This window comes from Oryzias latipes, chromosome 22 (genome assembly GCF_053564925.1).
Source record: "Oryzias latipes strain Hd-rR chromosome 22, Olatipes_Hd-rR_3.1".
Lineage (NCBI taxonomy): Eukaryota > Metazoa > Chordata > Actinopteri > Beloniformes > Adrianichthyidae > Oryzias > Oryzias latipes.
The window spans coordinates 11,781,766-11,794,560 of NC_136258.1; the positions used below are offsets into that span (position 1 = coordinate 11,781,766).

The 12,795-nt window shown below is 41.9% G+C and overlaps 1 protein-coding gene across 2 annotated transcripts in view; it reads left to right on the forward strand.

Annotated features, from left to right (window-relative positions):
• The first annotated feature begins 427 nt into the window (after positions 1–427).
• sntg2 (syntrophin, gamma 2) overlaps positions 428–12,795 on the forward strand; it is a 151,802-nt gene continuing 139,434 nt past the window's right edge. Inside the window, exon 1 of one of the 2 annotated variants that reach the window (XM_023951838.2) lies at positions 428–785. In XM_023951838.2, coding sequence (XP_023807606.1) covers positions 756–785 — 30 coding nt within the window. In that variant the 5' untranslated portion in view covers positions 428–755. Of the gene's footprint in view, positions 825–12,795 lie in introns of both variants that reach the window. The other variant, XM_023951837.2, reaches the window with a different exon arrangement.

Consider the following 12,795-nt stretch of genomic DNA (forward strand, 5'->3'; position numbering starts at 1 on the left):
CTAATAAATGTAAAATCGAGCATTTTCAAATAGGTCCCCAAGAAGACAATAATAGAACTTCTAAAGCTTCATTAATGTGAAGGCAATTGGAACTTTTTTCTTACTTTTTTTCTTTTTTGCTCATACAAGAGATGTCCATTGATAGCAAATCCTCTGTTTTTAGGGATTCTCCGTTCACATGCTGTTCTACTTTTTTGTACCTGAAACATTTGGGGTCAGATGCCACACTGCTAAAATAAGGGCTTGTTTGCTAAATTGAGGCTTGAAACAACAACCTTGCAGCTGAAAGATCTCATAAGAGTCAGAAACATTTTGCTCTAAAGTTCCAGATCTTCTCCATTTGTTGTATCAGAAAAGAGATGAGAAATGATGTTATTTTCCCCCCCACTGCTTTTACATATCGTCCTCGGTCTTTTCCAGGTGAGCGTCCCTTTGGTTGGGAAGTGACGCGCCAGTGAATGGTTAATGCGCTTTGACGCATCGGGGAGGACGCGCGCAGGTGGGGAGTCATGCGGGCTGATGAGCAGAGGCAGCGGCGCCGCTGACAGCACATTCAGCAGCAGCAGCAGCAGCAGCAGCAGCAGCAGATGCCGTCATCTCGAGCCGCTCCTCAGCTGCTCCGGAGCGCCGTCGGGCATGCCGTCTCTGCCTGCGTCCGTCGTCAAACGGGACGCCGGTGAAAGGCGCTCGCTGGATTTTATGACTTGAGAAACTCCGGCGGAAGTGAGCGGACGGACAAAGCGGCGGTTCGGGAGATGAGTGTGGCCGGGAAACTGCAACCCGAGGTGATCGAGCGACCCGCCAGCCTGCCGGTTCCAACTTCGGCAAGTAAACGCCTCGGGTTCGAATCCGTTTCAGACTGCAGGAAAGCCGGACTGCTGCGTAACTTACTGAAGGGGTATTCAGCCCACCCTTTAACTTAACATGTTACTCTCTCTTACAGACATTTTCCTAAGATTTAAACATGCAAAAACAACATGTTGAAGCTCAAGTCAACAAATTTCAAGCTCTAGATATGTCTAGATATGAAGCTTTTAGACAGTAAGAGACGATAATCTAAATGTTCTGGTAATATTTAATAAAACATGCCTTTATGTGGGTTTTACAGTTGGGCTACATTTAATAAACTTGCCATTTTGTTGACTATGAGATCAGTATTTCATATTGGACATGTGCACAATTTTCAATGGGCTGTTTTTCTCTCTGCGATCAATATGTCACTTTCAGCTATTGGATAGATCCATTTCCTGCTGGGAGCTCAAATAACGTCGGGGTTTATTACGGACATTGTTATTACAGAGGACAAAAACAAATGTCCACAAAAGCCTGATGTGTAAAATGTCTTGGAGTCGGGAAAGGAAAAGAAATATTCTGACCTTTTCCATAGTGTCTCATATTCAGTGTTCCCCCAGGAAACATGTTGGGAATGACAGGAACAGACCGAGATCTGCATGTTTCCGGTTTTGTATTCTTTAGACTTGATGTGCCATATGGGATACTCTCATCTCCATGGATACCCACCTGCCAGTTCCAGGTTTAACGCAGTTTTCCATTTAAAGTGATCTGACGCGGCTTCTTCTGCATTTGCTTTATCCCCTCCATGGCTGCAGTTTTCCTTTTATCCACACCTGAGTTGGCTCTCTGAGCAACAACGAAAAAACGCTAACCACTGTTAATGTCTACTTGTAGTTGAGTGCAATGGAACAGGGTTTAATGGATAGCCTGTTTGACCCTGCACAGAAGTGGGTACTGATTAGTTTGGCTCTGAAGTGGAGGGGGAAGCCTAATTGCTGTAAAGTGTGTACAGTGCTCAGAGTGGTTTGCATCTTCTTTGCATTACTGTTTATTTTTTTTCCACCGAAGCTACGGTCACACCACCCTCGGCAACGCGGGCTCAAGTAACCACTTCCAATCAAAAGTCTTTGTGATGCTACAGTCACCAAACAACAACTGCCACCACACAATGGGGAGGCATGGGCAGAATCCTCAAGACTTCATGCCTGATTTTCTTCTACACATAGCTGGCGTGGTCATGAATGTAGACAGTGGCAGACAGGCGGGGATGATGCCACTACAAAATTGGGCGATACCAAGGGGGGTGACAGGCGGATTGCCGACCAGCAGCAGCTCTGATGAACAATGTGTATATTTTTCTGAATGGCAGCCATCCATATAAAGTGCCACTGGCCTCCCGGTAGCCCGGGTTATATAAAAGGTGGGTCATTATTCCCCTTTCGTCATTCACAACTCAGATTCTTCTTCTTCTTTGCCCTTCTTGTGTGTGTTGGTCTTCTATGAGTAATTCAACAAGCACAGTGTTCTGTTGTCTTCTTATTCCTCTCTGCATCAATTGCAGTTCATCGAGGCACAGGTCTCGAAATCGCTGTGGTGCTATCAACGCCATGATGAGTTTTGTTCAGCATCAATGCCGTCTCACGATAGCCGGGATTGCCAGATTATTGTCCCGTCATCGCCGGGCCCCCATTCCATGTCGACAGCCCTCACTAAGTTCCCGCGCTGCAAACGTATAATTTCTGGCAGTAGGACGGCAGCATGGGAGCGGGGGGGGGGGGGGGGGGGGGGGGGGCTGAAGGGCGGCAGTCTGAAATCGGCCAATCATCAGACGATGTTGGGGACCTTGGAGACACTCCTATCAGTCGATTTTTGCGCTGCTGGCTTCCTGTCACCCCATGTTACTGGACTGCCACTACACAACCTCCTTATGTGCTTGGGTGGCTACTGACTGATTTAAAAAAAATTGTCCGGTCAACATCAAATTTGAACTTTTTCTTATAAAAGAATTTCAGGGGCCACCGCGTGGGGTTTAACCCTTGTGCTATCCTATGGGGTCAAGATGAGCATTGATGTGTTCTCCCTACCATGACAAAGGTGGATAAAGGTGGAGAGGATTTCATGTAATCCAAGTGAAGTTCACAAATCATTGAAGAAAAAAGTTCAGCACACTGTCTAGTCACTAGAGTGCTAAAGATCCCACTAGACTCTAGTGGGATCTAGATCAGTGTTTTTCAACCTTTTTTTTTTGATCCACGGCACAGTTTAACCTTGACAAAAATCCCGCGGCACACCAGCATCCAAAAATGTAAAAAAAAAAGGAGAAACTCATCTTTTGCATTGATCTACAGCCCCTCCGCAATCTCACCTGCATTTTTGTGCTGATTATTGTGGCAGAAAAAGCTGGAAGCTGCAGCTGTTTTTTTCTAAAAGATGTAATAAAAGTTAAGTTAGAAGATTTAAAAACCGTTTGATGTATGTTCGTTGTGCTTTCAAGACGTTTAACAAAGAAAGACTCATTGTGCGCTGAGATGCTGTCACTTTAACCCAATGCATCATGGGAGATGTAGTGTGAAAACTGCCGCAAAAGGGCAGACAGACTCGCGTCTCTGAGCTTCGTTGTTTTGTTCACTCCTTCCACGGTCTGATACCGGATTCTGTGGAAACCTACACCGCTAAAGACGAGCTTTAGCTGGTATTTTTGTTAGAACTGAGAGACTTTTATGAAATCGGAACAAGGAAGTGAAGACTTTAACCACGTCTGATTGGTCAGACTGATGACATGTGATTAATTCTCCAAGAATGATTGGTGGAGACAGTTAAAGGGACAGGACTTTTCCAAAAACAGCTGACGCTACGGCTAAATCGCGGTACCATCATTCTTATCAAAATGTCTTTAATAGAATCGAATAAACACAAAGAAAAAAGTATTTTATGATCTTTCATATTCCTAACTACTCATTGTTTTACCAGGGCCTGTTTGGATGAACACAGAGCTGATATCCTGGAGATGGGAAATGTTTTTAGATCAGTTAATGAAGGCAATTTCCCACGGCAAACCTGACCATCTCCCACAGCACACTAGTGTGCCGCGGCACACTGGTTGAAAAAGACTGATCTAGATGACCTCACTCCCAGTGTCAAAGTGCCTAGGATAGCACAAGGGTTAAAAAAATGAGACTGCCGCCTCCTGATTAAAATTGATCATGTAGATAAATAATTGTTGTTTCTTCCCAGCTGGAGTTCTGTGACACCAAGTCTTTCATGTATCGGCATAGAGCTGTGACAGAAAAAGTCTGGAGCAAGATTCATAAAATTTCTACTACTTCAACAATTTGCACCAACTGTAGGGGGCGGACATGCGCTTGTAAACAGCAGCAAAAGAAACCCCTCCCTGCGTGTCCAGTGTGAACACTATAGGCTAAACACACGTTTAAGAACATACTAAACCCATATCTGGCGTGTCATTAACTTGGGAAGCGGTGGTGAATTGAACTCACTGGCAAAACATAGTGACTATTAAAAAAACTATCAATGAACCAGGCAGTAATTACCGTAAATTCCGGACTACAAAGCGCACCCGATTACAAGCCGCACCCACCCATTTTCACGTGTTTAATTAGTTTTATACATAGAAAAGCCGCGTCAGAGTACAAGCCGCGCATGTGTTAGGCGATATTGTCATCCTGACAGATCACGGCCAACATCCCAGAGTGAGTGCAATTCATTAGCACGTTGTGGGTGGTGCCAGCTTTGCCTCTGGCTCATGTATTTGAGTGTATCGACATCTGTCAAACAGCATGGACCTTTATTCTGTTCACAAGTTCCTCAGTTATGGTGTTTTTATTTCATTTTTTTTAACTTATTGACAATCTAGGTATCATACATAAAATTACAAACAGTAACCATATAATCAACATTACATCCCTCAGTTATGATGAGGAAATTTACATCCGCGATTCCACATTTCCCATGAGTCTTAGGGGCTAAAGGCGGGGCCAACGCCCGGCTCGCCATTCTGTTGTACGTGTTTAAGAATTAGCAAGTAGCAGCAGTGCATGGAGGGGTGAACGGGAAAAGCTCTCCTTCCGCTTGTGTCGCAGCAGCGTTATGGGAGTAACAGGACTGGTTAGAAAACACAACGGTAAAATAAAGCAGCGGCGACTGAAAAGCGCGCGCCTCAGCGCGATACGCGCGCCTCAGTGCGGCGCGTGCGTCAGAATTCAGAAGCCTCTGCACTCCGCGGACGCCTCTGCGCTCCGCTCCCGCCCTGCGCGCTCCTTGTCTCCCCTTCCTATCTACTCCGACACCTCTGGCCAGGGCGGCTTCAAGGAGGAGCACTTCGTCCCCGTTGCGCCGGTGGATGGAGCAAATCGTTTCTGTGCAAAGCAATCGGACTTAATACTGTACGTTTTGTGTATGAGGGGCGGATGCGTTGTTACGTGTGGGAGCCTTCAGACTGCCATCGGCCCCGCAGCTCAATCCGCAGGAGAAGATGTCTCCAGCTCACACGGAGGCTGTGAGTTTTTCAAAGCAAAATTCCGCTTTTACGGTTTCCTTAGAAACCGTAAATGGAGTGTAAATTCACTCCATGCGCTGTTCTCTCCGTCACGCAGCAAACCGGCTTTTCCAAACCCGTTGGTGACGGTGGACTTTTTTACGCTGCTTTTAACGATTGCTTTTAACTTGAAAGCTGCATCATATTGTAGCGGCGATCACGTGCACGTTGGGTCTAATGGCACCAAAGGATTCTGTGATGCGGCCGAGCATGCGTGTTTCATTTTGTTGAACCATGACTGAAGTGTCTAAGACCTGAAGTCAGTCCATGCTGTTTGGCTGCTTAGAGGTGTGTTGAATATAAATGACTTGTGCTTGGTGTTAGATAAAGAATTCAAACTATTCACTGAGTTCGAAAGTACGTACATGGCTGCCGCTAATTAAATCCATAAATTAGCCGCGTCACTGAATAAGCCGCAGGGCTGTAAGCGCAGGAAAAAAGTAGCGGCTTGTAGTCCGGAAATTACGGTAATTGGAATCCTCATTATTTACTGATAGAAATAGTACAATTTCAATTAGTCCACATATACACTCTGGAGAGGGCTACATGTCATAAAGTCTAAACAGATAAAACTGTTTGTTCTTGCAGAATTGTTTTGTCATCTTTGGTTCCAAAATTTTTCAATAAAATCCCAAATGTCTGATTCACTTCTATCACCAATACAATTTCTTCCATTCAGTGAAGTGTGGTGTCTCATCTTTGTGATGGATTGGTCACACGCCTAATGCATCTTAATTCTCTCAAACCTTGTTTTGCTTCTCTCCCTGTCTTTGCCGAGGAATGTCCTGGGACAAAAACACACACAGATGCACACCTTTACGTGTAGTGGAGCAGACTTGGAAATAGGGCTGCACGATATGAGGAAAACTTGCGATATGCGATATTAGTGATCAATATTGCGATAACGATAAATTTGCGGTAAATAAACAAATAGAAAAATAAACAAAAACATCATTCCCATTTCATTGCAACAGTTTAAAAATTATACTCCAAATGACCCTCATCGACATGGGGGACAAACGTCAGGGTGGCTAACCCTGGTCCTCAAGAGCCTCAACCCTGTCTGTTTTCCAATTCTCCCTAGACTGCTCGATAATGATAACCAAAATCAGGTGTGTTCAGTCAATCAGGATGTGAAATCACTTGAGTCAGCCAATCAACAGCAAGCTGGTTAAGGAGAGCTGGAAAACAGGCAGGGTTGAGGCTCTTCAGGACCAGGGTTAACATAATAGGACTCCATCTGATTGGTCAAAGCATAAAGGGATTTATTTGATTCGTTAAATGCTTCAAGCTGCTAGAAGATTGTTTTAACACATTTTGGGTTTGCAATTTATTGCGATATTCGCCGTCTTTTGCGATATGCATATTGCAGAGCTGGATATTGCGATAACGATAAATTTGCGGTATATTGTGCAGGCCTACTTGGAAAAACTGTGCATGTTTGTTTTGCTTTTGTTGGAAGATTCCAGATCTTGCTTACTTCGATGTATCTCAGTGGAAAATCCAAGTTTTTGTTCCAAAGAAGGGTAGAAGATTTTAGAAATAAATTCTGGATCCAGAGAATTGTCCAAAAGCAGCCCAGCTTCTGTGCTTCTATTGGCTAATCCTGGATCCTTCCTTTATAATGATGTGTGCTAAAAAACAAACACGCTGCATTTGGCAACTACCTACGTTTTGGTTTCACGCTGCTGACATGACCTGTAGCAGTGACGTGCGGTGAGGTTGATGACTGGTGAGGCACTCTGGAGTCAGATTTACAATGAGGGAACTAAATATTTCACCTTTCATCCAACAGTAGCTAACAGCTTATAAAATACACACAAGAACATGTTTGTCCTACAGAGAATATTTCTTTAATAGACATGGATAGAACACTCTTCTTGTGTATAAATTGTTCATATGTACTGTATACAAATTAAAGTATACAGATGTGTTCAGCACACATTTGACCCTTAGTAACTATTGATGTTATTTTTCCAACTTCAAATTCTGGTGCTTAAATCTGTTATTAAATGTTGTCTACTGAAAATGATCATAGGATAACTGATTTTACTCACATTTTTTCCACTTACTCCCATTTTATTTAAAAAAATACAAACATTGAAAACCATGTTTGGCCTCACTTTTTGAGTCTGTCCGCCGATCCTTCTCCACAAAAAGCTCAATGATCTGTTGGAAAGTCGTCCTTATTTTCCTTTAGTTCATATGAGTTTCTCCCTCTCTCAAGGCCCTTAGACACCGGGACGAATTTCGCGCGCGATATTCGCCGACGTTTAACGCCTCGTGACTAAACAAAGGGCACCAATGTGAGTGTGCACACCGACGCGAAAAAACGCCACGCGTCAAAGCGTCACTTTTTAAAAAACGCCTCGGGTTCGTTTTTTTGGTTTGACGCGCCGCGTCGAAAACTATACGACCAATGAGAATGGCGCTTTTGCACATGTGTCTGGGGCTTCTGAAGTTACAGTAAAACACAACTTGGGGGCGCTCAAACACAAAACTGCCTTTCTGAGCACACATACCAGCGAAGAAGATAGACGCCAAGTAGCGTCTACACTGCCGTGAAGAAATAATGATGGACATTGTAAAATATCCCGGAACCAATCACCAGTTGGAGCAACTGGTGATTGAAATATTCATGTTTTCTTTGTATGATTCTGACAAGCGCGTAAATACTTGCTCTCTTCTTCTGAGTGAAAAGCGACTTTAAGAAGCGTAAAGTTGCGCAGCGCCACCTTGTGTACAGGAGTATTTCTGTTTTACATTAAGCGCCATCTAATGTCAGGGAATGAAATTGCATGTTCGCTCGGCTCATCGTCAGCGAAAATCGCCTGGGTGTGAACACAAAAAACTTGGCGAAAAACGCTGGCGAATAACGCCTGGCGAATATTCGTCCCGGTGTGTACGGGCCTTCAGACATCCTCTGTTTCTACGGCACAAGTGTAGCTACAAAGCATCTGTCAGCTCACGTCTGCCCCCTGCTGGTGAGGCATGCCTCACCTAAAGCCTTTTCTGCGGGTCTATAGAAGGGCTTCCACCGTACGTCTCTGTTAATTCCTGCCGTCAGACATGAGGCACAGCGCTTCAGAGCCTCACTCGGAGTTTCTGCTCTGTCTGTGATCGCGCAACACTCAAATTCGGCGATTTTAACCTCAGAAACTGTGGAAAACATGTTAGTTGACTGAAAATGAAAATGTGTATTTAACACAGATCAGTGGAAAATAATATTTACTTAATTTACCTTTTCTATTTTATCAGGATTATGACAGGTGAGGCTCTGCCTCACTTGCCTCACCTGACCGCACGTCACTGGACTGTAGTTTGTGTTTCATGACAAAAGCTTTCCAGCTGCTCAAGTGACTTTTTTTACACTTGCATGCACAAAACTAGACACACACGCAGCTTCACATGTAAAATGTATTTATGATGAAGGATTACACTCATTGAGGACAAATTTTGAGTTTGTTTAAAGACCCAGTCCAATGAAAATGGTGTTTTGGTGGTTCTAACATCTTCTTGTGGCATTTCTCTCATGAAGGAGGGCATATATATAAAGGAATTTAAGCTTCAAATTGCATTTCTTTGTATTTCTTCATACAAATTGGGGATGAATCAGGAGCAGACGAAAAATGCTGTTTAAAAAAAAAAATCTGCGATGGGTGGGCCAAAGTTTCCCAGCTGTGCTCCATTCTGATACTTTTACTTGCACAAAAATAGATCCATGTACGTCTTTGTTATCCTCATGCGAGCTGGCAACTGTACGGCTGGATAGCTCCTTTTTTGGTTAGACCAGTTAGGTTGGGATTGTGAGAGGGAGAATGCATCATGGGAAGTAAGCAGAGGCTTACTTCCCAGTACTCTCAACTACAACTCATAGGTAATAACTGATGAACTACTGCCGCTCTACAGTAACTATGTCCTAGAAGGCGACGTGTTTTTAGATTTTTACCTAAAAACGGCACAATTATAATTAAAAGACCACTGGGAACGGTTTTACAAAAGATCAAAAGATAATTGGAGTGGGACCTCAAAAACAGAACTGAGAACAAAAATGTCTTTGAATGTAAATCGCTTGATTTGACCAATTCCTTTTTATTCAAAATGCCTATTCTCAAATTGTGAAAATTAAACCCCTATAATAAAAATAACCAAAAAAGTTTTAAAAAATGCCTTTAAAAACTGGATTTATTGAAGTGATTTTGCATCTCTGAGTGAAGGTTTATTTGATATTAGGTATTGATTTTCTTCTGCCTATCATGTATTTTTATTTATGTGGTTTTGGAGTTCTGTAGGACATCTGAAGAGGGCGCCGTTGAGTCGAGTTAAAAGGATTTTAATTATTGACAGGACCGTGTGATTGTGATGTCATCTATAGATGACCCACTCGGCTTGCTGGAGGGGTAAAAGATCGGCTGATTTATAAACCTGTCATACAATACTACACCAATTGTGCATGAACAGTGCGTGATTATTGCACTGTTCATATGCAACTTATTGGTGATTTGTGCGTCAGTTACGTAATTTTAAAGTAATATGTGCGCTGTTCACGAAATATGAAAGTTATATGTCAGTAATACATGCATGAAAAGTCCGTTAGACGTGTGGAATGGTCATGGACACCACAAATTTGCAAATGCATTTCGCAAGAATCATGCACAATTGCACACAATTCACTTCGTTTTTTTTGTACAAATTACGAAAACTATGCATAAACTGCGCAATTCTCAACCGACCAGAAATTTTGAACACCTCAGAGATGATTTAATGTGAAGACCCGTCGGCAAAAACTATCAACAGACATCAACTAACACAAGAAATACTTAGGAATTACGTATATCACAGAAGACTGAAATTGTATCAGTGAAAAATGCGCAGATTGTGCGTAGTGGCTGTGTGACACACGACCTTGACTTAGAACTGGTGCGGATCAGGGGAATTCGACAGTTTATCCAAACAAAGCATTGCGAGGGATCGCTACGGTGGCCCAGAAGGGTCACAACACAACACATTAACTTTATACACAACACACTAACTTTACACACAACACATTAACTTTACACACATCACACTAACTTTACACACAACACACTAACTTTACACACAACACACTAACTTTACACACAACACACTAACTTTACACACAACAGATTAACTTTACACACAACACATTAACTTTACACACAACGCATTAACTTAACACACAACACATTAACTCACAACACAACACAATAACTCACAACACAACACAATAACTCACAACACAACACATTAACTCACAACACAACACAATAACTCACAACACAACACATTAACTCACAACACAACACAATAACTCACAACACAACACATTAACTCACAACACAACACATTAACTCATGGCCCAGAAGGGTCACAACACAACACATTAACTTACCTCACAACACATTAACTCACAACGGAAGTAAAGCAGCAATTGAAGTGCTTTTATTCTGAAATTTCAGAATCAGAACTGTGCATTGGCAGGCGCTAATGCACAGTTTTGCCGGCGCCTTATGTAACAATAACAGTTTGATGGATATATGGATCTACGCTTTAAGTATGCAATCAGGATAAATGCATCAATCTACAAAAACGTTATCATATCAGGGATTTTAATGTATTTCAAAGTCTGAGAGACACGATTAATTTGTTTATCACTATGCTTGTAAAAAAATTGTGAAGCTTTATAATAAAAACTAAGTGAAAGCAGTTTTGGGGCTGGTTTAAAAAAAAAAAAATTCTCACAGCAATAAGGCCCTGGTTCGAATCCCAGATATTTTCTTTCTGTGTTGAGTATGAATGCATTTCTCTTTGATGGGTGGGTTTTCTCTGGGGACTCTGGCTTCCCTTCGCAGTACAAAGACATGCTTCATAGGTAAATTGGTGACTTGTAGATGTGCATGGGAGTGTGGCCTTGCAACAGATCGGCAACCTGTTCAGGGGGGTAACCTGCCTTTGGCCAAAAGTAGCGGGGATAGGCTCCAGCAACCCCGTGACACCAAAAGGGATTCAGCAGGTTCTGAAGATGGACGGATGAAAGAAAGCAGTTTTACGTCTACAAAAATTGCAAGAAATGGGGAAAAGGAAACAAGGAATCACAATTAAAGGATCAAGGTGTTTTCAGCACCACTGTCAGGATATACAAAGTAGTGATGCAAAGAGAGGAGCAGTGTGTTTGATTAGAGCTCCTCATTTGTCACCTAAAGTATTGACATTTACTTGCATGGCATTGATTTTTATGTGTTAAGGGACAGTGGTTCACTGCCCTAAAGGAATTGTTTTACCAACTCCTTGTTTAACAGAGCTGTGCCTCTTGGCTGGAGAGCAGAAAAGAAAACTCTGCTTTGTTCTTGTTCTCCTCTATTATTGATAATAACCAGCTGTTCTAGATTAAAGTTTTCTCAGTCCAAGAAAAATTCTACTGATATACTAAAACATCGCTTCGCTGAACTTTCTGAAGGTCTGTTTTAAAAGTGCACAGTTAAAGATTAAATTAAGGAGCCTGCCTCCTCTGACTGATTACCTGCCCGTTCAGGGAGGCAACATTGATGAATGCTATGTGCACTGATGCTGTGGCGCTGTCAACAAGATCATCAACCAGAGTGGGAGTAAAAGGTTAGCCTCAGTTTTTACTGATGCAGAGCAAAGAAAAACTAACAACAAAACTAACAAAACCTTGAATTAAAAGACAAAGTCATTTAAATGCTTTGAAGGAAATGATCATAAAAAACACTCAACACCAATCATCTATTAGCGTTAGAAGACAGATTTGTTGCCAGTAGTTTAAATGTGTGAGAATGTTTTAAAAGAAATAATATATATGAAATTATTCGTCTGTTTGAATGATTTCTTAAATCAAGATTTATTTATTTAAAAAGTGCTTTTCATACCACACAACTTAAAGTTAAAAAGAAACAGTCAAACAAAATAAAATATTTAAATGAAAACAACCCTCTTCCATTGACACATACAGTGGTGGACAAAATTGTTTGTACCCCTCAGTTAAAGAAAAAAAGTCCACAATGCTCACTGAAATGACTTTTGAACGTTTCAGGTCATTTCAGTGAGCATTGTGGACTCTCTTTCTTTAACTGGGGGGTACCGACAATTTTGTTCACCACTGTACACCCCTTAACCCCACACACAATCAATAAAGGCACAAAAATATGACTTAAAATACGATTATAAAAGAGACTTAGTGGTGTGATGTGTCAATTTTCACTCGTTTTTTTTTTATAAAACCTATAATGTTCTAAAGACTTTTTATTTTTTACTTCTGCACCTTTTGAGTTTTGTATTTTATTATTATTATTATTATTATTATTATTAAAATCTAGCGTATTCTCACTGCCTTGTTGTGAGAAATGTCCTTTCTGCTCACATCTTTATATGGAAGTTCATGCATTTCTGTTGCAGTGATGCTTTTT